This window comes from Caretta caretta, chromosome 12 (assembly GCF_965140235.1).
Source record: "Caretta caretta isolate rCarCar2 chromosome 12, rCarCar1.hap1, whole genome shotgun sequence".
In the NCBI taxonomy this organism is placed as follows: Eukaryota; Metazoa; Chordata; order Testudines; family Cheloniidae; genus Caretta; species Caretta caretta.
This window is the reverse complement of record NC_134217.1, coordinates 5,624,180-5,648,652: the sequence shown is the minus strand read 5'-3', so window position 1 is coordinate 5,648,652 and position 24,473 is coordinate 5,624,180. Positions and strand designations below refer to the sequence as shown.

Here is a 24,473-nt window from a genome sequence, read left to right as displayed (position 1 = left end):
AACGGCGATTCCAGCAAGTCTCACTCGTGTTTCCATCGCACTTCGGAGCATGCTGAAAGGGTGCTAACTGCTTACTCTGGCTGGCGCTTGAGCGTTTCCATGCGAACGGGTCTCGGCGGTCACCGGTCAGCTACACGTTGGCTAGGCCTGGGCTCTGCACGAGGGGGAGTTTTTCCCGGAAGTCTGATTTCCAGGCGTGAGGAGAGGGACCCAACCCGCCTTGCTGGGCCGATCGAATGGACGGGAGCGTTTCTGGGCCGGCTTCGGCACCAGGATGAGCGGGGCAGGACGCTGGAGCATGGCAAGGGAATAGCCCGCCCCGGGGCTGCTGGCAGCTGGTTTGATTGGGTGCGGGGCTTGAAATTGCCATTGTAACGGTGGTGCAAACCTCTTCTATGCTCTTAGTAACGGTCCCTCCGGCTCTGGAGGCAGGAGGCTGCTGCGTGAATGCGACTGTCTGGCGCGCACGGGCCCCTTCCCAGGGAGGGGGCCAGCTGGACGGGATGCATTGCTAGACGGGAGAGTTTAAACCTCACAGATGCCAAGTGGCCAGAGAATTGCTGGGCTGAGATTGCGCGCCGCCCCCTAAAAGACGAACACGGAGAGCCCCGAGAGAGGTGCGGCTTGCGTTTGTCCTCACAAGGCGCCTTTGCCGCTACTGCCCAGCGAGAAGGCCGGGCCGGGCGGGGCGCTGCAGGTGGGGCAGGGGACTGATACGGTCTTTAAGGCGGTTGTTGCAGCTTGTTAGGGGTGTGAGAATTCTGGCCCTGAGCCACGGCTGCACTTGCTGAAGCACCTGACACATCCCGTTGACTTGGTTAGGCCCCAGACACCTATAGGGAAGCACGTGTGTAAGCGGGTGGTGTTGGATTGGAGCCTGTGGCCTGGTCTACACTAAGCTATATCGCCCAGGGGTGTGAAAAATCCACACCCGTACATGGCATAGTGGAGACAGTGCTGGTCAACAGAAGGATTCTTCTATCGCCCTAGCTACCGCTTATCAGGGAGGTGGATTACCTGTACCGATGGAGAGTACCGACGCCAACGGGAGGAACTCTGCCAGACTGCAGCGTTTCAGTGTACAGAGTGGGTGAGGCTTGGTGAATGAGTCAGGGTGGCCCCTTTATGGTTGAATACTTTTTTTAATCGGCAGGAAACCAAAGGCTGCAGAGTAAAATTGCCATCTCTCTTCCAGCGTCTCTGAACTTCTTTTCTTTCTGGCATCTAAATAAATCAAAATTACGTCTAACTCAAATATTTGTGGCTATTTTTAGCAGATGATTTCACTCCAGTTTTACAGAAAAGCCCAATTAGGGTGGAGACAAAGAATGGACAGTTTCAGCCCCAAAGGACAGAGAACAGAGGGTGCGAATGGAAAGTGTCTTGCAACCTTAAAAACACTGTAACTGCGGTGGAACTACCCACAGCGTTACAGAGTCCGCATTCGCTCCCTTGCTGTAAACCAACGGAGCCCATTCTTTGCTCTGGTGTTCACGCCGGCGCTCTGAACGCGTTCGGTGTATTTCTCTTGAGTTGTTCCAAAGCAGATTCAATCCTTGTTGCCCATATTCCCTCCACGGCATGATGTTAACATGTGGAATTAACAATGTGTGAATGCATTTCTGCAATATTTTTCATCTGTCCTACCATTTCCCTCCTTTTCTTTGGATGCTTTGCAGAGACTTTCACGTTCTCTTCCCTTTGGCTGGAACTGTAAACAATCTTCAGAAGGCTAAAAATATCCAGGGAAGAAAGCGTTTTCCACCGAGATTATTGTTAACGATCAAATTCAGGCAGATCAGTCCCTAGTTTCGGGTGGTTTCCACCCAAGGTGGGTTGCAAGGTCCCAGTGGCATAGGGCTTGCATTGCCCCATTACCAGGCTGCAGATGAATTGCTGCTGCAGGAGTTTCAGCCCGTGGAACAAGCTGTTAGATGACTATAAATCTTGCTCTGTATCCTGGAGAAGTCTTGTGCTGACCGACCCTGTAGAATTCCACCTCTGTGCTCCCAGCAGTTGCACATTGGGAGCCATCTCCTTCAGTTTTCCCACCTCAGCCCAGGGTACATGAGTCCAGCTGTTGGAGATTGGGAGATCTTGGTCGGCTGTGAAGTGTTGCTGACTTTCATTGCTAGTCTTGTGAGATTTGGCATCTGTCACAAAACCCCAGCTTCTGGAGTCAGGTGATTGGGTGGGAGTCTCACTGGCTTTTTTTTTTTTTTTTTTTAAATGAAAGTTTCTAGCCCTCGTGGCTGTGTGAAAATGTGACTTGAAAAGCCAGAAGATGAATTAAAAGAATCCCAAATGTCCACATTTTTAAACCCTCCTGACTTTGTAGCCAGCCTCCAAGTGTTGAATGCATGGGGCTAGCAGTGCTGAGTGGGGGATGCGATGCCAGCAGGAGCCAGGACAAGACAGGGTGCTAGATCTGACAAGCGGTATCATCCGGCTGGCCCCTGAGCCTTCCCGCTCTCGGCTTGGCAGTGTGAATGATCTAGGGTGTTTATCTGGGGCTATTTTTAGAGCTGTGCTCTGTGATGGGTTTGGAGATAAATGAGTGTTTTGTTCCTCCTCTGTGAGGTAAAAACAGCAGCTGAGTGACCTAATAAATCCCTGTGCCAAGGTCACGTCCCCATGGGATGGGGGCCTCCTCCCTTGCTGCTTGTCTGCGATGAGATCGGAGGGGAAGATTAGGGAGGTGGTGGAGTCTGAGCAGGGCTTGGCTCCCGGGTGGCGTGGGAAGGGGTGGAAGGGCAGCAGGAGGCTGGGGCTGGTACTGCAGGCCCTGGGAAAGCTGCGTGCATTTGGAGCGGATGACGTTCATGTGGTGGCAGGTGCCCTGCTGATAGCCCTGGGGGCCAAAGTCCTCGGCTCATCCCCAGACCAGGTACGGCCTGGAGAGCAGCGTCCGCCGCGAGCTGGCTCACCAGTGTACCTCAGCCTGCGCTGCAGGAGGAGAGAGGCCAGTTTCCGTTGGTTCCTGAACCTCGTTGTGGAGCCTAAAGCAGCCCAGCCGCTTGTGGGGAGGTGAGGGGGACAGGCCGGCCGGCCGGACTGGCACCTCTGCGTGCTGGGTTTGGGCGGCTGTGACTGCTCCCACGGGGAAGAAGGCCCCTGCACTGCTGGGTTTGTGCCGTGGGCTAGGGCTTGGTGCACAGGTATTACCCTGTAGTAGGCACCATAAGTATATTTTAGACAGTTCCACATGTCCAGTCCGTGCTAGGCTTTCTCCGTAAGAATCTGTTATGCCGGAGGTGGGATGGATCCCAGGAAATGTGTCTTTGATCTGTGGGCAGCAGCAAAGCACTTTTAACTGCTCTCCCATTTAGTCCACCAGCTTCAATGTCCCTTCATATAGTGATAGCTGAGACAGTAGAAGCCACCACTCAAATCACAGGCCAATGTGGCAAAACTGGGGTAGGAGTCGAGCCATGCAATCTGAGGGGTTTTCCCAGGGATCTTAATGCAAACACAATGGGCTGTGTGTGGTTTGGTGGAGCTGTATGCATGTGCTAAATACAAACAGCAGACAAGAGGAGAGGGCCCAGAGAAACCCAAGGAGGCTGCAAGAGCTTCCTTGTTCACAAATCCAAGCCTCGTTCCAGCAAGCACACTGCCCAAAAAGCTCTGTGTCTTAGCTTTCTCACAGGGTCATGCTCTTAGCACTGAACACAGCAGACGTCAAACAGGACTTTCCATGTTCTTTGTCAATAAACAGGTTTGCATCACAGAAACACCTGACCGCATCATCAACGTTTCCTCTTAACAAAAACAACCAGCAAGGACCTGAATATTGGTTAACATCTTGGGCTAAAAAGGGGATGACTAAAGCTTGGTGTCCTTTAAGTCCTTAGTTAAGGTCAAGTCTACACTGCAGGCTTCTGCCAGAATAGCTGTGTTGGCCGGGGTGTGAAGAGGTCTGAGTCCTGATTGGCAAAAGCCCAGAGTGTAAATGGAGCTGGACTGGGAAAGCTGCCCTTTTATGGGTGTAGCTTGTTTTGCTCGGGGTTGTGCTATGCCAGTATGTAGCGCAGTGTTGCCGATGTAGCTGCATTCGCAGTCAGGAGGCTTTGCCAGCGCTGTGTACCAGCACTCGCTGGCCCCGGGAGCGCTCCTAGCCACGGGTGACACACACATGTCCGGAATGTCTCAAGTAGTGTTTCCTGTTGTGCTACTTCTCTCAAGTTAACCCAGGACCACAAACTCTATCCAGACACCCCGCCTGAGACTCATGAAAGCAGTTGCGTCTCTGGGGTGCGTCGTACGTGGGTTTAAAAACGTACCTCCGCCACGCTGGCTGCCAAGTCTCACAGCTGGGCTCCCGGTCACTGCTGGCACTCAGCTGGGGAGTGCCGCTGTGCTCAAGGCAGTGCTGCCCAGTGGCTGGATGAACAGACTGGGAGCCAGGAGCCTGGGTTCTGCTCCTGACTCTGGACCGTATGGTGCCATTCTTTGCTGGAGTTAATGGGGAGTTCTGCTTAACAGCTAGGGGCACCCTCAGGCACCAGCTCCCTAGGACAACCTGGCCTGCCTGTGCCCGTCTACAAACGAGGCATAATGAGACTTACCTGCCTTTTGAAGGCCCTTTGAATGGTTCTCATGAAAGATTTTATTGTTGCTATGAAATCCCCATGGAGTAGATCCTGCCCCCCTGCCCGCAAGGTGCACAGGTGCTGCTCCAGCAGAGGGTCTCTGTGCACGCATCCTGCTCTGGGCCAGATCCTCAGCTGTGCCCGGTGGGGAGTGAGAGGGCAAGATGGCTTAGCTACCTTTCCACACACCCCACTCCTGCTGGGGCTGAGGTGGGGGATAAGTTATGGTGGCTGCAGCAGGCCCATAAGGAAGGACCTGTTGGCTGAGGATTGGCCAGGTCACGGTGCCCTGACTCTGCCCCCCATCCTGCCCCTGATATGTTTTCTACGTGTAGGGGGAGGATGTGGTGTCAAGCCAGCTGCCATGGCTTCACACCAACCCCAAACTCCCTGACACAGAGAGAATCCTGGCTGCCCTTTTAGGGCATCTTCCCAGCTGCGGGGGGGAAGGGGGGGATATGTGTGGGCCCAGTCCCTGTTTCCTGGAGCTCAGGGTGCGGAGGCTGCAGCTAGGCCATCTTGTAGGCAGCGGGCAGCGCTTGGCACCCTCGCTCGCTAAGTCTTCTCTTGGCTCTTGCAGGGTGTGATTCTGGGTTTGGAAAGCAGGCCGCGCGCCACTTGGATTCCATGGGCTTTAAGGTGTTTGCGAGCGTGCTGGACCTGGAGAGCGCTGGTGCCAAGGAGCTCCGGCAGAGCTGCTCGCCAAGCCTCACGCTGCTGCAAATGGACCTGACCAAACCGGACGACATCCGGAAAGCCCAGCAGCTCGTCCAGCCCCAGACGGCGAGCACAGGTAGGAGCCCTGGCTTCCGGGCGCCCCCGTCCGCATCAGACCGCTGGGGGCAGCCCATCACGAGCAACCCGCCGCGGGGCCCTGCTAGGGCGGTGACCTCAGCCTGTGGAGCAGGGCCCCAGACCAGCCCCTTCTGCCTGATATTCCGGTTACGCTGCTCAGGCTGCACCCACAGCCTCCCACCACGATCCGCGCGGGAGTCAGCTGTTCGTTTCTCCTGCTCCTTCCTGCCAGTGGCTCTCCCCCCAACTCGGCTCTCCCCTCACCCTTGGGCTCCAGCTTTGCAGGTGCATGGAAAACGATCTGTGCCTGGCTCTGAACCGCTGTCCCCTCCTGACCTGGGGAGCGCTCTTTGGTGGGAGGGGATAGCTCACGGGCCCTGGTGGGTCCCCTCCCTGCATCAGGGTAAAGCTGAGTTCCCTAAGCATCCCCGGTCGGCGCGGGCTTTCCAGGCAGTCGAACGGGGGGTAGCGTCAGGCCGCGCCGGTCCCATGCCTGCATCCCGCTGACGCTCGCCTTCTCCGCGCCCCTCCCCACAGGGCTCTGGGGTTTGGTGAACAACGCAGGCTTCGACGACACCATCGCTGACGCCGAGCTCTCCCCGCTCTGCAAATTCCGCACCTGCATGGATGTGAACTTCTTTGGCACGCTCGAGCTCACCAAAGCGCTGCTGCCCCTGCTCCGCTCCTCCCGGGGCAGGATTGTGACCGTCAGCAGCCCGGCAGGTAAAGGCCCGGTCCCCACCCGGTGGGGAAGAAGTGGGGCTGGGTGGGGACCAGGCCACAGTGCCTCGCAAGACCGGCCACATAGAGTCAGACCAAAGGTCCATCTAATCCAGTGTCCTGTCTTCTGCCAGTGGCCAGTGCCAGGTGCCCCAGAGGGAATGCACAGAACAGGGAATCAGCGAATGAGCCATCCCCTGTCGTCCACTCCCAGCTTCTGGCAGTCAGAGGTTTCGCAGGAGCTGTAGTTTGGTTGCTTTTGATGGTGAGCTGCTCACTAGGGCCCCAGTATCTTTCATCTGGCCTCAGCTCGTAGATACCAAGCCAGGTTTGCCCCGATCCCCAGTAATGTATGTTTTATCTGGCACCTGTAGCCTAGGCTACCAAATTTCTAATTGCACAAAACTGAGCACCCTAGCCCCGCCCCTTCCCCGACACCACGCCCCCTGCCCACCCCACCCCTTCTCCGAGGCCCTGCCCCCCGCTCACTACATTCCCCCTCCCTCAGTGGCTCACTCTCCTCCACCCTCACTCACTTTCACCAGGCTGGGACAGGGGGTTGGTGTGCGGGCGGGGATGGGGGATCTAAATGGGGGTGCGGGCTCTGGGGTGGGGCTGGGGATGAGGGGTTTGGGGTATAGGAGGGGGTTTTGGGTTTGTGGGGGCTCAGGGCTGGGGCAGGGCTTACCTCAGGCAGCTCCCAGTCAGCAGTGCAGCAGGGGGGGCTAAGGCAGGCTGACTGCCTGTCCTGACACTGCGCTGCACCCCAGAAGTGGCCAGCAGGTCTGGCTCCTAAGCGGAGGTACGGCAGGTGGCTCTGCACACTGCTGTCATCCGCAGGCACCGCCCCCGCAGCTCCCATTGGCCCCGTTCTCCCCTGTCGAGGAGCCAGACGTGCTGGCTGCTTCCGGGGCATAGCGCGGCGTCAGGACCGGTAGGAACTAGCCTGCCTTAGCTCTGCAGCACCGCCGATGGGACTTTGAACGGCCTGGTTGGCGGTGCTGACTGGAGCTGCCAGGTTCCCTTTCGAGCGGGTGTTGCGGTCGAAAACCGAACACCTGGTCACCCCACTGTGGCCGCAGCATCTCCGCGTACCAAGCAGCAAACACAGCGAAGAGTCCAGCAAGGGGACTAGCTGCCTCCTTCCTGCCCAGAAAGCTGCGGAATGTTTTTATTTTTGCTGGGCAGGGTCAGCTGCTGCCATTGTGAGGTTTGCATCTTGATCTGAAGGCAGAGCTCCAAGCATTGGGGGCGTTCTCTCCCCCAGGAGGCAGGTCCATAGCCCTGTGCGACTTGCCACGAATCTCCGACCCTTGCTGCCACGTGCCTCCCCCTGGAGGCTGGCGGGTCCATTCTGGGAACTGTTCCGAGAGCTTGACGCCCTGGGCGAGTGGCGCGGCTTTAGGTCACTTGCTCCGATGTCATGGGGGTCTTTAAGGAGGAGAAGTGATATCGTGACACTCGCCTGTTGTTTGAGACGGAGGCCAGTGGGGTATGCAGTGCCGGGGGTGAGGTGCTCTCAACTGGAGGTGGAGTTAGGACAGACTCGGCTCTGTGACAGTCCTGAGTTTCACCCCCTGTGTCTCTTGGAAAGGACGTGCCAATCTGTGCTTAGCTGTGCTGTGCTGAAGTGCTGGACCACACCTTCCCCCCAGGACCGGGACCCAGGAGTTCTGATACCCGTAACTGTTACATTGTCTCGCAAATAGTTCTGCCCCCACAGCAACGGCCCGTGTGTTTTCTTCTCTCCAAGGCGACATGCCGTACCCGTGTTTAGCAGCGTACGGGGCCTCGAAAGCTGCCCTCACCCTCCTCATGGACACGTTCCGAAGCGAGTTGGAGCCCTGGGGGGTCAAAGTGAGTGTGATCCTACCCGGCTACTTCAAAACGGGTAAGAGCTCCTCACCTGCCAGCCGGGCTGTGATGGGGGGACACGTGGTGAGGCCTGCCTAGGGTGGTATATTGGGCAGGCTTGTCACAACGGCCCGCGTCTCAGGGAACAACCCGCACTCGTTGCTGTGAGCGAAGCCTGGCTCCCGAAAGCCGGCTGTGTGGAAAGACGCCCAGTCCCAGCTGTCCCCCTGAATGTTTACTGAGCATTTCACAGCCGGTGTTAATTAATTAAAGCCTCGATCTGTACAGGAGAGGAGGAAAGGACCAGCTGCGTCCGCGTCTTGGTAAAGATCAGATAACTGAGAGATTGCTCAAGATCACTTCAGGCACTGCCAGGACTAGAACCCTGAACTCTCTAATGTCACAGAACTAGCTGTCATTTGCTTCCCTTTTGGGAGCGCTATGTACTGAGCTGTGCTGTGTCTAATTGCCCAGTGTCCTAAGGGGCAAGACTGTCCAAATGTTCTCCTCGTGGCCACTGGTAAGAACACTGGCCGCTGCTGGATGCTGAGCTGTGTAGAAAATCTGGCTCTGGTTGCGATGCGGAGCCCCTCTAGAAAATCGGGCCTTAGCTGTCCCTTGGCCACACCTCACTCTTTTCTGGGACTGTGCTAACCATCCTTCCGGCCCCGGTCACGTCAGTTGCCAATCTGCAGATAGTTCAGAGCAGAGCAATACCCTCTTCTCGTTGAAGTGCCCAGAACCGAACCCCATGTTCCAGGCGTGTTCGTACCCCAGGTTTAGAGAGGAGCGTTTCTCTGATGTGAGAGGAGACCTGCCAGCTGGGCACTCCCCAGCAGAGCTGGAAGGAGAGGGGCTTCACTGACACATGTTCAGACCAAAACTGCACGGGGCTTTTTCTGCTCCACTTCCAAGGAGAGCAACAGGAACAGATTTTGCTATTCGAACCCCAGCCAGTCCAAACATGGGGGGGCAGGTCACTTTTGTGGTCCGCAGGGGAGATGGAACTTTAATATCGTGGAACTAACTTTGCTGGCAGCTCCTTCCCTGGCCGTGTGGTGTCTCCCTGGGCCAGAGATCTTGGGGCACTAAGCAGCCTTCTGGCTGCTGGATGAAGTGGTGCTTTTGGTCTGCAATATCACGTCTAATTTACTTGGCCCAAGTCTCAGCAGTTCTGTTTCCCAGGGCACACCTAGGCATGGGATTATTTTCCCCAGCTATTTAGCAAGCTTTCTGCAGGCTCCCTCACTTTACCTGCTGCCTGTGTGTCTTGTCTCTCTGGGACCTGCTACTGGGTTTCACAGGCCTCACTGATGTTAGCAACTCTTGCCAATTTAGTGTCATCATCTGCACACGTTGTCCATGTGCTGTTTGCCTCGCCCTGTCATTATGATGCTGTTACTTAACAGCAGCGGTGGGCAGGGAGTGTCACAGAAAGATTGGAAACCCCGCGATGCACAACTCACAGCTAGATCAAAGACAGCAAGTGCAGGGAGATATGTCCCTGGGGGAACATGAGCAGGAGGTAGGGCTGCAACCTGGATGCCACCAGTTACTTTTAAAAATCTTTGCGCTGCATTGCACAAAGGAGGAGTGTGGGCTTGTCCACACATGGAGCTGTTCTGGAGTGGCTGTTCTACTGTAAATTCACCCTAGTCCGGAACAAAGTTCCTGTGTAGACGAACCCTTACGTGGCAACAGAGGATCCGGCACCATGAGGTGCGTGCCGAGGCAGCAGGCGGGGGACACTGAGGTAGTGGAAAATCCAGGACTGAGGATGAGGGCTGAAGGCAGCACAGAAGTGAGGGTGGCACTCCCATGATGACCCCCTTTTGGGTCAGGACCCCCATGGTTCCAACACTGTGAAATTTCAGGTGTAAACATTGAAACTGTGACATTGACTAATTTTAAATTCCTATAACCATAAAGTTGACCAAACTGGACCGTGACTTTGGCAGGGCCCTACCCAGTGGGGACGGGTCACCAACTTGTATCTACGCAGCCAAAAAACCCCCATGGCAGTGAGTCTCCGCCCGGGACAACTGTCTTGGGCTTGTGGGGCTCAACAAAGCACAATGGCTGTTCAGGCTGGGGCTGGACCCCTGGGCTCTGAGACCCTCCCCACTTGCTGGGTTTCAGCCCGAGCATCTACACTGCTAGTTTTAGCCCTGCAGTTTGAGCCCCGCAAGCGAGAGTCAATTGACCCAGGCTCTGAGCCGCATGGCCGCAGGGTATTTTTGCTGTGTAGATGTCCCCTGAGAACCGGAGGCCATTCCCGAGCAGTGGCGTGTTCTCATTGCTGACAGACTGTCTCTCGCTCGACCCCACGGCTGGGAGGAGGGAAGGTTCCCTAGGTTTGCTATCCATGGACGCCCTGGGTGGAGGAGGGAGGTGCTGCACTCTCTGCATTCCCCCGGGTCGTGCGTCTGGGGTGGGGCGGCCAGGCAGCAGGGACCAGGGCTTAAGGCTGTTGGGTTCATTCTAGGTACGAGTTGCGACCCTGCCTACTGGCACGAGAAGAAGGAGCAGCTCCTGGCCAGCCTGCCCACGGACTTGCTGCAGGCCTACGGGGAGGAGTACATCCATGAGATCAACAAGCAGTTTGTTAAATTCATGAAGATTGCGAATGAGGATTTGAGTTTAGTGGTGAACAGCATCGCCGACGCCCTCATCTCCACCACTCCAGCGCCGCGCTATTACCCGGGGCGGGGCATGCGGCTCATTTATTTCATCCACCACTACCTGCCCTCCGTCATCAGAGACCTCTTCCTTAAAGCATTCTTCATCAACCAAAAACTCCCCAGGGCACTGCAGCCAAAGCACCAGAACGGGCTCAAGCAAGAGTAACCCTTGCCGCAGGCTGCGGGGGAGCCAGGAAGGCGCCTGGAGATGTTGTAAAGCAGTGGCGGGGTGGAGGGAGTCTTCTCACTGTATAGTCTTAGGCACAAAACTAGGTAAAACCGAGAGCACGCACGTGCATGACACGGCCGCTGCGTTGTTCTTGTGTGCCGGGCAGGGCGAATCAGCACACTCAGAAACCAAATTGCTTTCTCTGAATCAAAGCGATGCAGATCTATTTCCTACTGTGTAAGAATCAAAGTGCTTGAGAGACCTTGGTGGGTATTATTTTTCTGACTGGGTGTCTCTCATGAAAAGGCCGCTGGCGAGACGCAGAATCACGTATGGGTCAGCTGCCCCCACCATGTCAGGTACCTGAGTGATTTTTCTCAGCTAAGTGAATTTTTCTTTGCTGCTGCTGGGATGTAAGTGTTACTCTCTCAGCTGTCTCAAGAATGGTGGCCTTTACCTGTCAATGGACCAAACCTGTGTCTGCCTCTCTCTGCAGCTCTTCACACTCCAACCCAGGACCCAGCTCTCCTGGACTTCAGCTGGGACTGTGGTGGCCAAGTCTCGAGCGGACGGTCTACAGATCTTTTCACAGGATGAATTATGTGATTGTCACTTTTTAAATAAACCGGTTATTTGTATTTCAGCTAAACCCCTGAGGTCTCGCTCTCTCCTGGTGGAAGGCGGTGGGGCTTCCCAGGGGAAGTCCACACCCATAGATGTTGGAAATGGTCATTCAGTCCATCCCCCACCCAGTGCGGGACTGGGCCCTACCAGAGTTGGCAGGGGAAGGACAGTCTTTAGGTGGGGGCAGCGTGTACCTCTATCAGAAGCAGCCCTGCAGGGGTGCAGCTCGCTGGCTGAGGGGGCTGTTTTCTGGATGTTTGGGTGTCTCGGGCTCTTTGAGGATGGGTGTGTGGGGATGTTAGTGCGTGGCTGGCACTGTGATGGTTGTGTTCATGTTCTGAGGTTTGGCACATCGACCCATTTGTCGGGCTGCCCTCCAGGGCAGTGACTGTGGTGGGAGGGGGGGGCAGTATGCAGGGCTGAGTGTGTTTGCCCAGGGTTGTGGCTGTTGTGGGATGTGTTGCAGGGTGGGCAGGCAGGCCAGTGCCCATTTACCCAGGGAGCCGGGACAGTTGGCTCTGCCAAGCCATCTCCAGGACACTTGCCCAGGGCATTGGCATGTGGTGACACATGTGGCCAGGTGCTGTTGGGGGGCAGCTCAGGGCCTGTCAGGGTGTGAGATGAGCACAGGCCTTGGGGAGGGGCACCCCACTGACAGGACAGGGAGCTTGTGAGGTGCGGGGGACGCTGGGGCAGCCCAGGGCCTCTCCCTGAGGCACAGGGTGATGGCTTCCCCCCACCCCAGCTGCTGCGGGTACCCGCTGCAATGGCACAGAAGAGAAGCTTCTGCTTCAGCACCTTTCCCATCCCACCCTCCACCCAACCCAGCTGCACTGGGGCACTGTACAGCTCACCTCCTCCTGCGGGGTGAGGCCTAGCAAACTCGGTAATAGGCAGCACCAGCACCCCCGGTCCTGGGACCTCTGCTGCCCCCCGTCCCACGACACCCCCAGCCCGCTCCTCCACGCCCCCGCAGTTACCGCCCCCCCCAGCAACACGGCTCATGGGGCCACCTGAGGGATGGGCGCTGGCTGGGCTAGGAGCTCTGGGACACCTCCAGCGCCCCAGCCCTCCCCTGGCTCCCTTCCATTCTCTAAGCGGCGCAGGGGCCAGCCTGAATTGCTCCAGGCCAGGCTGATCGCTCAGGAGAGCGGAAGTGGTTCCCATTCCCCGCTCTGCCCTCCTGTGCACTGGCAACCTCGCCCAGCAGCAATGGCAGCGGGCTGGGGCAGAGCCTTGTGTGTCCCTCTCCCCAGGCCTGGCCCCTCCGCTATACGCCCCACGCTCTCTGCAAGGAACGGCCTGGTTTGGCTTAGCCGCAATGCTAACCATGGAAACTGAGGACTAGAGCCCCTGTGCCAGGCGGGTAACCCCACATGCCCCGCGCTCCCCGCCCAGTGCAATTCACTCACTGCAGCTGGGTGACAGGAACTTCGGGACAGGGCTCTCAGCCAGTGCAGCTAAGCCGGCTTACAAGGCCTACAACAGGGGTGCTTGCCTGTGCTCAGAACGAGGGGGCTGGCCGGGACCACGTGGGTGGCTGGAGCCAGGCCTGCAGCCACAACGCAGGGTCCATCTCTCACACTCTGAAATGTGAGCCCGCTCCCTTGGGCTTAGGAGCAGGGGCGGTTCTAGGACTTTCAACGCATGTTACTTGTTGGAGTGACATCCCCGCTTTGCCCAGAACAGCCACATGGCTGGCTGAGCTCTGAGGGGCCTTTGCTGCCTTTCTCCTGTTCCTGAGGCTTGGCAGAGAGCACTCAGGCTCTGCCATCTCTTGCCCAGTGCCAGAACCCAACAGGCCCCAGGGCAAGTGCTTCCAAGCCTGAAGCAAACATGTCCCTGGCCTGACACCTGTGTGCTCCCGGCAGAGCAGCACAGGTGCTGGGGGGACCTCAGTGATGGACATCTGGCTCGCATGACGCTGGCCCGGCCACGACCACAAGGCAAGCACCAAGGAGCTGCTGCCCCGTGTGTGTGCCTGGCGCCCATGACCCTGCCCTGGTTTCTGAGGGCATGCCTGCCATTGACCAGCCCTGCTCCTCCCTAGGCCGCATCCCCTGACTGTCCCCTCTCAGGCCAGGCCACCAGCTGATGGCATCCTGTGTGCCAGCTGCCATTACGCAGCAGGGTCAGCACGGGCAGGTCACCCCTTCGGGAGCTGTGACCCTGGGTTCAGCCAGCACCTCGCCCCAAAGCGCTGAGTAAGCATCACAGTGGGCAATGAGGCAAAGCCTGAGCGAAAAGGCTTCTACTGGGCTAAAGAGGCTGTAGGCCTAGCCTAGCGCCCGCTGCGCTGGTAAACTTAAGAATGGCCTGGTGCCTTCATCCCCCCCACCCCGCCCAAGCAGGCACCTCTGTGTCAATCTGCTCTTCATGCGCAGCCCCCTGCTGCATTCCCTGCCCTGGCACAACAGCCTCATCCCTGCTAATGCGTCAGGCCTGGTCTCGCAGCCTCCTGAGCGGCTCGCCAACAGGTGTTTCACCTGCCCCCCCCACGACCTGTGTCCTCCCTACGCGCTGCCCCACAGTGCTGCTGTTAGCACAAAGCCAGACTGGCTCACTGCCCATTCCATAACCCAGCATGGCCATGCAGCCCCGAGTCCACTCACCAGGTCCTAGACGGCCTTCACTGCACAGCCTGCACCCAGCCCTCCAGTAGCCTAGGTGCGGGGGGGTGGCGGAGTGCCCAGGATGCCAGCCCAACCACAACTGTCTACTCTTGGGCACAAGCCAAACGTGAGGCAGCTGCACTAGTGCCCCGTGCCAGCCTGGGCCACACTGCATCTGCAGACAAGCCTGCAGCCCCATGCTGCCCTGCATAGAACAGTCCCGGCCCTCCATGTCTCATCAGGCAGGGCTAGGTCACCGTGTGCACAGAGCGCTCCCCGCTTTCACAGCTGGATGGCAGGCTCAGAGATCATTCGCTCAGCTGGTCTGACCTGTTACAGACCCTGTTACTTTTTCACCCTGGCTGGAGCCCGCCCAGGAACTTGCATTTGACTCAAATGCATGATTTAGTTGGGGATTGGTCCTGCTTTGAGCAGGGGGTTGGACTAGATGACCTCCTGAGGTCCCTTCCAACCCTGAGATTCTATGATTCAAGTGTAACTTGTTTGGCTAAAGCAGGGATCGGCAACCTTTCAGAAGTGATGTGCCAAGTCTTCCTTTATTCACTTTAATTTAAAGGTTTCGCGTGCCAGTAATACATGTTAATGTTTTTTAGAAGGTCCCTCTCTATGTCTATATATTATATAACTAAACTATTGTCATATATAAAGTAAACAAGGTTTTCAAAATGTTCAAGAGGCTTCATTTAAAATTAAATTAAAATGTTGATCTTACGCCGCCGGCCTGCTCAGCCTGGGATTCCGTTCACCTAGGCCGGCAGCGGGCTGAGCGGGGCCGGCGGCTGGGATCCCAGACTGGCAGTGGGCTGAGGGCTCAGCCCGCTCTCGGTCTGGGGTTCCAGCCACCGGCTCCTGCCAGCCAGGGTCCTGGCTGCCAGCCCCGCTCAGCCCACTGCTGGTCTGGGATCCCAGCCCTGCCCACACAGAGCGGGTACCTACCTTCTCCCTGCTTCTAGCTCATTCTCTTCCTCTCTCTCTGCACTGAGCTGAGGGTGGGAGTGCACTGAGCACAGGGCTGGGGGTGAAGAAGCAGGCTGGGGGTTGGGGTGTAGGGTCTGGCCAGGAGCTAGAATGAGGGAGGGGGCTCAGGGTTGGGGCAGGAGGTTTGGGTGTGGAGTGCTTACCTGGGCAGCTCCCATTTGGTGCAAGGGGTGCAGGCAGGAATGTGGGGGGGGGTGTGCAGGAGCTCCCGTTTGGTGCTAAGGGGGTGAGATTGTGGGGGGGTGCAAGAGTCAGGGCATGGATATGGGGGGCTGGAGTAAAGGCTGGGGTTGTGGGGGGGGGTGCAGGGGTCAGGGCAGAGGGCTGGGGGGGGACTAGGGTCATGGGGGTGCTCCCAGCCCCCTGCCCAGAGCGGCTCACAGTAGGGGGCTGGAGGGGATATGCCCTGATTTCCTGCCCCCATCCCCACCTCCTCCCTGGAGCAACACGCTCTAGCTCCGCTTCTCCCCCTCCCTCGCAAGGGCCATCAGCTGATCTTGGCAGCAGGGAGGGAGAGGAGGAGGGGCAGGACCCCAACACCGCGGCGGGAGGGGGAGCTTGCCTGCCCTGCAGCAGCAGCCGGCAGGACCAAGCTTCTTCACCCTGCCCCGGGGGCGGCGAAGAGCGGGGCAGGGCGGGCAGGATTTTTGATGGCTCGCTGCTGCCTGCCGGGGTCCCGGCCTGGGTTCGGCAGCAGGCTGAGCGGGGCCAGCGGCTGGGACCCGGCCAGCAGCAGCGTGCCATTTGAAATCGGCTCACGTGCCGTCTTTGGCACACGTGCTATAGGTGACCAACCCCTGGGCTAAAGCATCTTCCAGAAAGGGGGCCAGCTGTGATGTGAAGCCTTCAGGAACTGGCCGATCCACCCAATCCAGCAGCTGAACCGCACTTCAACATTTGGGCCATTTCCCATTTCAGCTTCCAGCCACTGGTTCCTCATCTGCCGTTCTCCACTCGCATGAAAGCGCCCGCTTGGCCCCTTGGGCACTGTACGCCCATCCATCTTCCTTCTGCAGAACTGCACCTGCTGGGGGCCTCAAGGCTCTACCTTTGAGGCATTTCATTCCACCCACAACTCATTTGCGTGGCTCTTTTTTTTGCATCCTCTCCAATTTTTCCACACCTTTCTTAAAACATAGCCCAGGCCTGGTGGCGGTATCCCACTCTGTCTCACCAGTCCCGCCCGCGGAGGTAAAATCCTCCCCCGGCAGAGAGAAAACACAGTGACACAGCCCGAGGGCTGAGGCATGAGGAGGACACCGTGGGCCCCGGACTGATGTGGGTCTGCAGGCAGAGATGACCACGGGAGAGGCACCACCAGGAGAGGGCATGCCCCTAAGAGAGCTCATCCCAGAGATTGCTGGCAGGAGGCACTGGTGAGCGAACCATGTCACAGTCTTACAAAGTAAAGAATAAGGATTACCACACCGTTCTTCCAATGCCCATGATACAAGACCACACTGCTGGCACCCCAGCCCACACACCCCCTCCAAAGGGGAACAGTGGAAGTAAAGCTGAGACTCAAAATAAGACAGTCCCGCTTACTTCAGTGGCCAGGCCAGCGCCAGCTGGGTTGTAGAGGACACCAGAACCCAGCCAGAGCAGCAGTGTGCGGCCGGACCTAGGCCTGGCCTGCTCGGGTCTAGTTCCGTGTGGTTCCTTCATAGCGTTCATGTCCTGTGAGGCCAGGAGCCCAGCTGGGAGTCACTGGCTACACTCAACCCTTTGAGGATCCACAGAGAAACGTTCCACTGAGTGGAACCACTGGGGCACCAGCTGAGGCCTGGGAAGGGCAGTGGGCAGAGGAAGGCTGGGGGCCCACTTGGCTCCAGTCTCCCCAGGAGGAGGGAGGGCACAATCCCTCAGGATCAGCTCCTTGACTCTCCTGGAGTGATGTGAATGCTCCTCGCCAGGTGACAGCAGTAGCAGCAGCCAGCACATGCAGTGTGGCGGAAGGAGCAGCGAGGGCAGCCCTAGCCCAGAGGACCCCACAGAATCAGCAGGACATGGTGCTACACCAGAGTAGAGTGAGGGAGGGAGTGATGGGCTTGTGGCTGATGTGCTGGCCCAGGCCGCAGGAGCTCCACCCCCAAGTGCCAGTCTCCCTGCGTGACCACAGCCCGTGACAAGGGACTAGGCCATTACCGACATGGGAAACATCATGGGCATTGCTGATTGACCAACAGCTGCTGCAGGATTCCTGCAGTGGGACAGGTTGGTGACAGGGGATAGGCAGGCTGGTGGGAACGGCTAGGGCCTAGGAGGAACATGTTTGAGAGTTAGACCATCAGAGGAGTGAAGTTCTGGAATAGCCTTCTAAGGGAAGCAGTGGGAGCAAAAGACCTATCTGGCTTCAAGATTAAACTCAATACGTTTATGGAGGAGATGGTACGATGGGATAACATGGTATTGGCAATTAACTCATCTTTAAATATACATGGTCAATAGGCCCAATGGCCTGTTAGATGGGGTGGGATCTGAGTCACTACAGAGAATTCTTTCCTGGATATCTGACTGGTGAACCTTGCCCACATGCTCAGGGTTCAGCTGATCACCATATTTGGGGTCGGGAAGGAATTTTCCTCCAGGGCAGATTGCAAGAGGCCCTGGGGGGTTTTCGCCTTCCTCTGCAGCATGGGGCACGGGTCACTTGCTGGAGGATTCTCTGCTCCTTGAAGTCTTTAAACCACGATTTGAGGACTTCAATAGCTCAGACATAGGTGAGAGGTTTATCGCAAAAGTGGGTGGGTGAGATTCCGTGGCCTGCGTTGCGCAGGAGGTCAGACTAGATGATCATAATGGTCCCTTCTGACCTTAATATCTTTAGTCTAAGTCACTCACCTGTGACATGGGGATAATCCTGCCTGCGGCCCCAGGCGTCAGATCTGTGCAGGCAGCACCGACCCTGCAGGTGCCATGGGGTAACAGCAGCAGCTGCACCATGCTTACCTACCCTCGGATGGCTCCAAACACAAATTCAGACCCTGGTGAAGCTGAAGGCTTCAACCAAGCTCCCCCCAGCCTGGGCCCATCCCCCAGGATCCCTGGGCCCACAGGACGGTTTGGCCTACCCCCCACCTACAGCCACAGCCCATGCATCAGTGAAAGCAGCTGCCTGGCCTGGGGGCCTGTGGAGACGCTCGCCCAGCCAGCACGAGCACGGGAGGAGGCTGCGGCCCCATACACGCAGGCCTGCACCACCCTAGCAGCACTGACCATGCCCAAGGATTGCCGGGGCTGTGATGGCCCCACAGTGAGCTGACACGTGGCTCAAAGCCCAGTTCAAGCCCCCAGGGGGAAAGCAGGGGCTCAGTGACATGCTGCAGGCCCTGAGTGCTGGCCTTGCCCCGGCCATCCCAGCACAGGGCCGCCCGTCTCACCGCTGCAGACGGGCAGGGCTCCTGGAGCTGCAGGCGAGAAACCAGTCAAGGCAATGGGGTGCTTTAGGCAGATATTTATTGTCACAGAGGGAGGGGAGCCAGGACAGCAAACCACTCTGCAGAGTGACGGAGCAGGGCGGCCAGGCTGTTCTTACCAGTCTCCTACACATGCTTGTAGGAGCAGCACAAAGCTTGCTTCACGGCAGCAGAGAACAGACAGCCTTCTAATGCCAGCTTGGAGCTCGACAGCTAAGCAGCTGGGCCAGGCCCTGGACACGAACCACGACCGCCCCCCGCCTGCTGAGCGCCCTGCTTTGGGGACAGTGCAATTCCAGCAACCTTCATCTGCGAGGGGCTGTAAGCCAAGGAAAGAGACGCAGTGGAACCTGACTCCAGGTCCCAGCAGAGCAGGGCCTGGGCTGCAGAGACTGAAAAGAAGGGTGCTCTGGGGGCCAGGAAGGTGGAGTTCAGCACAGGCCAAGGGAGCTCTGAGCAGAGAGCAAGTGGGTGGGTGGGTGGGAGGCAGCTAAGGGCACCAGAAGTCACCCTCTCTCCCTCCATGTGCAGAGCAGCAGCGACCCCAAGCCAGCAGCAGGGAAGGTAGGAGAAGCTCAAAGTCCATGCTCCTCAGGTCTCCCATGCCCCATCTCAATTTCCATTAACGGGCTGCAAAGACCATGTCGCTGAAGGCAAGTGTGCTCTTCAAGCCAGCCTGCCTGCGCAGGGCGATTACAGGCCGAGGCAGTTACCCAATGTTCGTGCCAGACACCCAGCAGGGGTAGGATGGGGCTTGGCAGCTTCCCATAAACCCCTGGCCCAGAAAGAGCAACAGGTCACTTCAGTGGCCTTCTGGATCCCTTTGAATGACCATCTTACCGCCTGGGGAAACCGAGCCAGCAGCCACTCACCTGCCCCCAGAATCTGGGAATGAGCTTGCAGTTATGGGAACACGTGCTCCTACCCATGGAGCAGAAGGGTGTGGGGCCTGCTCACTGCACACCTGGACATGCTCGCAGATGGCCTGTCACTGCAGTTTGTAAAGGAAGCAGTGGGCTGCTCCTGGGATACAGGCAGCCAGCCTGGCAGGACAGCCAGCTCAGAGCCCACAGGAATGGGCAGAGGCCAGGGGCTCCCAGAAGGAGAGTAGCAGCTAGTGGGGCCAGGTGAGCAATGCAGAGGGGACCCTGAGGTAGCCATGGGGGTTGGACAGGCTGGCTAGCACCTGCACTCAGCAGTAGGCACGTACTGTCCCCACAGCCACTGCAGGGCCAGCCTCGCTCGAGACCTGTTCCCAGGTTGAGGGCAGGTTAGCAAGAATCTTTCAGGGGCAAAGGCATTTGCTCGCTGGGTCCCCCCTTCAGTGACTGGCCTGCCTCAGCACCAGCAGGTCCACAGGAAGAAAGTGCAGCCTGGCGACGGGGGGGGAAGGACGGGGTCACTGCGTGCTGCTCAGAGCCCTGCAATAGCCAGCAGGAACCTCTGCCTCTGCTCTCCGGACAAGGGCTGCTCGGTTTTCTGCCCTCGGAGGATTCAGACACAAGATGATGCAGGAATTACACAGCAGCATCTGCCGCACGAAGGGAGGCAAGAGAAACACGCTCACAGGAAGCCTCTGGGGACAATACTTTACCGGAGCTAGACTGCTCGAGTCTTAGCCTTGGTAAAGGGGACATTTAAACTCCGGCAACACATCTAATGAGTCACTCTAGAGCAAGGAGTTAATTGCTGAGAGATGCCAGTTCCCTCAGAGATCAGCACTGGCTCGCTCAGCGTACGCACACACAGCGGATCAGTACAGTGACACAGGTACAATGATAATACAGGGACTGGAGCCCTCCTGCTACATCGCCTCCCAGGGCCCACTGGACCCGCACAGCACACACAACTCACGCAAACAATGGCCGCTCCGGAACAACAGACTGTCCCGTTTCCATCAGTGCCAGAGAGGAGCCATCCCCGGAGCTAGGACAGCGCCCATTCAGAATGTACTGGGAGGGGCGGGGGGGGATGGGCAGTTCCACTGGGTGCCACCCGGCAGCAGGAGGGCCGAGGGCGGTTAGAAGATGGGGATGTAGTTGTCAATCTTGGTGCGGTGCCGCTGCGCAATGCACTCGGCAATCCACACGATGTTGCGACACTCCTGCTCCTTTAGCTTGACAAAGGCGTAGAAAACCCCGAAGTGGAACTGGTTGAGGAAAGCCAGCTTGTTCAGCTTCACCTTCGAAAGCAAAGGGCATGGGTCAGTGCCCTGCAGCACTGCCTCCCCCCTCAGAAACCTCCATTCCCAGCCCCCCAGCAAAGCCGCCCAGAGCTCTGGAGAATGGGGCTCCTGGGTATTTGCTGGGAGGGTGAATGGCCCCAGCCAGAGTGGAGCTCCTGTTGCAACCAGCAGTGCAGGCTCAGTGGCTACGCGGAGTCCGTAGGAGAAGCCTATCCTTGGGCACCAGGAGCCATTGCTGCCAGGGCAGGGGGTGGTGTGTGGGGAGGAGAACAGGGACATACCCACCAGGTTTGGGTTGCCACTGTCTTTCCAGGAAAGCCCCAAGAGCCCTTTGCAAGCTTCATTGGTGATCCCTAGATTCTACAGTGAATCATCTGGCAGGGAGTAAGGGAGTGGGAAGAAAAGCAGGGCTCCCCACAGCTGCCAAGCCAGGCCTGGAAAGCTGGGGCAGGTGGCATGACACAGAACATCTGAGCCAGTCCCCCCGCCCACCCATGTGACTAACTCTGCTGCTGGACATCCCTTTGCAGACGCACTGGAGGCTTCCACTGAGCAGCAGCTCCTCAGGCTCACCACAGAGGGTCCTTCCCTCACCTCATGCTCGAAGAAACGGTCCTCCAGGGTTTTGTCTCCAGGGTTGCTGCCGGCTCCTTCAAACAGCAGTTTGTATTCCTATGGCAAGAGGAAGGGGCCAAGGAATGCATCAAAGCAAGAACCCAGCACAGCATCAGCATCATCCCTCCCGGTCCTGCTGGAGCAGCAGGCTCCCTGCAGAGTGCTTATCCATCAGCCAGCCCTCCTGGCCGGTGGGGGGTTGTCAGCCTCTTTCCCACCCTGCAGAAAGGAGCGAAGTGCCAGCTCCAGACAGAAACCCTTTCATCCCGGGCAATTTCTCACAGCAGCCTTTACCACAGACGGCAAGAAACCACGATCAGAAGTGAAGCAGACTCTCGTCCCTCTGCCAGGCCGCCAGCAGCAGGGCATTGGGCTGGCTCCTGGAGGAAGGACAGGATTCTCTGCAGCAACCACTGATGATTTACCACCCACTTACATTATTTAGATATAGGGCACTTAATCTGGAGTGAGAGTGTCCACACAGGCTTGTGCTGAAACTACAGGTGTCAATGACAGCAGATTTGGAACCTGGTGTAGACAAGTGTAAATATGAAACTGATTTCATTGCTCTGGTTCCAACAGAAATTAATTCAGGACAGGTCTCTGGCCTGTGTTATGCAGGAGGTCAGATTAGATGAACCCAGTGGTCCCTTCTGGCATTGGAGTCTATGAATAAACCAGGGCTACTCTGTGTGGGCACTCACTGGTTTAAACCCGGCTCCTGGAGAGTTTACAGGTACAAGCTAACCCAGGCAACAGGTAAACCAGGGCAGTGTGTGTTGAGACAAGCCCTGGGCACAGATCCCTGCCACGGTGCATCACTCTAGGGGAGACGGGTCTCTCCATCCCCGGCTCTCAACAAGTTTCATGCCATCTGAGCAGGTCCCTGACAGGTTTCCAGGTCCTCGCCCTACAGCATTCTAACGCTAGGGTCCAATTGTACGGCAGGGGGTCCCTTCAGCCACCACCTCCACTGCTCCGTGACCCCAGCCAGGTCTGGGAGAACAGCCTTGCAGCGCCTCTTGGCACGGATGGAGACATGGGGGCTCAGAACTAGGTCTGAATGCCCCCATGCAGCAGATGACCCAGGCTCTTCAGCAGGGGCAAAAAAATAAACAGCACCTTGTATCCCACCCTGCAACCAGCACGGCACCGAGTGACGCCGGAGGGAGCCCGGTCCAGGCCTCTCTCAGCCAAAGGAAGCGTTGCTGTGACAAGAGCCCCTGCCAGACGAACCCTGAAACGCACCAGGGGTATCCCGCCCCCATCCTCCTCCATGGCTGTTGTGCCACAAACTCGCTGATCAATCCGCGGAGAGCAGTCCAACCTGGTCCACAGTCAGCTCCTGTGACCCCCCGAGGGTACTTACAGGGTAGTAGTCCGCTACTGTTTTGACTTGCTCGTAGTCATCTGCTCTGGCTAGCTGGGCCAGCCCCTCAGGATAGAGCTTTCCGCAGTGAGGGAACAGCTTAGCTCGGTCCTCTTTGGAGAGCTCCGTGCCAAACGAGTTAATGGTGATGATGAAGGCTCTCCTGTCAGCTTCAAACTGAGAGAAAGACAAGTTCGCATTAGGCAGTGCTGTGCCCGTCCCCCTTGGGTAAAGCGCAAACCTTCAGCTGCCAGTTGGCAAATCCAGCGCTCAAGCTGCAGGCTGACGAATGGAGCAAGGCCAGGACAGTGATAAAGAGAAATCCGGCTTCGTTAGGGCACGCGAGAGCACTGGAGAGGGCACAAACCAGCCACACCTCTGCCACCCTCAGCAGGGCCAGGCTACCACAGCCTATGGCACAAGCCTGGCACACGTGGCCAAAGCCCCCATGCAGCTGCCGTTTGTGGGGCAGAATGCCAGGTGCAGAGGAGAGTCACCGTTCCTACTGGGCAACATGGCTTCGAAGCCGGGCTGATGAGCACTCAGTAACTGACGGATGGTCTGAAAACCTGGGGAACACGTCTCGACTAATCGGTTTGGTCTCTGTGCTAGCAAATGAACTGCTTGTCCCACCTACTGCCCTCGGGCGCTCGTGTGCCGCATGCAATCACTGCCCCAGGGTTGATTTTCTAAAGCCAGGCACAGATTTGTGCAGCCTGTCTGCAGAATCACTGGTCAGATTCATGCATCTTCTGGCTCCTCGGCACTAGTGTGCAATAATCATAGGGTACAAGGCTGAACTGGTGGAGACAGCCTTGCAAGATGCCCAGCGTTGCACTCCAGTGCTAGGAGTTCGCAACGGAGACAAGGTGCATGAAAGCTCTGGCCACAGGAGGTGTCCACCAGTCCCTTTGGCTGAGGGGCAGAGTGCACCCAAGGACAGGTATGCGCTGGGCCATTTGAGCAGAGACCCATGGAAGGAATACTCATGGGCTTGGCTGCCAGGAATGGGGAAAGCCACATACCAGCCCTTGCCCTTCCAGCTGCTTCATAACTTACTCTGTCCCCGGCATCATATGTGGGCTCCTCTCCGAGCCAAAACGCGCCATCTCCCAAGTCTTTCACATTTCTGGCTGAGGGCAAAGTGGGAAGGTGTTTGTGGGGCCTGCTGTGATGACATCACCTGCCTCCCAGTGCGGGCAACAGCTTCTCCTGGCTCCCCAACCAAGCAAGCTAGCCACATGCACGGAGGTGCAAAGGAGTTTTAGAAACCAACTTATCTGCAGTCAATGGGCAGCTCTGATCTGCTCTGGCTGAGCAGCGCACAGTGCGATTACGGTTACATTATACTGTGCAGAACGTGCAAGGGTGTCCCGTCTGCAGCCTACCTCCAGGATTGGACACATGGCGTCTGCAGTTGTGCCTCCCAGGATCTTGCAGAACTTGTAGAAGGATTCCAGGTATGCCTGAGCAGAAAGCCAAGCAGACGAGAGGATGAGTGACACTTATCTACAGCCCACGTGATCCCCAAGCACTTCTGAACGTGTCAAATGGCCTCAAGACATGAGCCCAGTAGGACCTCTGCATCCTGGCACACGTCTCACTACTACTCATCTGGTACGTCCCCATTAAGTTCCACCCACTCCAATGACCACGCTTCCATGGACGTGGAGGGAGGCTAAAGAGGAGAAAGGCTGCAGTTTGATTTCAAAAGTGGCTCGGCAGCCTGGCAGCATGGGCCCCACTTGCATTGCCAGAGGTTCTGAGTTCAAATCCAAGGGGAGCCCTGACAGCTGTGAATACATCTATGGCTCCTCTAATTGCTCCCTTCTTGTCTTCCAG

The 24,473-nt window shown here is 57.4% G+C and overlaps 2 protein-coding genes across 3 annotated transcripts in view; one reads left to right on the top strand and one right to left on the bottom strand.

The window, feature by feature from the left end:
* The window catches only part of HSD11B2 (hydroxysteroid 11-beta dehydrogenase 2), a 50,965-nt gene extending 39,505 nt beyond the window's left edge, over positions 1–11,460 (top strand). For both annotated transcript variants that reach the window (XM_048870595.2, XM_048870596.2), the window contains exons 2-5: positions 5,173–5,385; positions 5,925–6,110; positions 7,861–7,998; positions 10,447–11,460. In XM_048870595.2, the coding sequence (XP_048726552.1) occupies positions 5,173–5,385; positions 5,925–6,110; positions 7,861–7,998; positions 10,447–10,808 (899 nt within the window). In that variant the 3' untranslated portion in view covers positions 10,809–11,460. The remainder of the gene's footprint in view (positions 1–5,172; positions 5,386–5,924; positions 6,111–7,860; positions 7,999–10,446) is intronic.
* Positions 11,461–18,485: 7,025 nt separating this feature from the next.
* The window catches only part of ATP6V0D1 (ATPase H+ transporting V0 subunit d1), a 95,831-nt gene continuing 89,843 nt past the window's right edge, over positions 18,486–24,473 (bottom strand). The window contains exons 5-8 of the mRNA XM_048870592.2: positions 24,020–24,097; positions 22,632–22,808; positions 21,242–21,319; positions 18,486–20,644 (exon numbers count right to left, since the gene is read on the bottom strand). Coding sequence (XP_048726549.1) covers positions 20,483–20,644; positions 21,242–21,319; positions 22,632–22,808; positions 24,020–24,097 — 495 coding nt within the window. The 3' untranslated portion in view covers positions 18,486–20,482. The remainder of the gene's footprint in view (positions 20,645–21,241; positions 21,320–22,631; positions 22,809–24,019; positions 24,098–24,473) is intronic.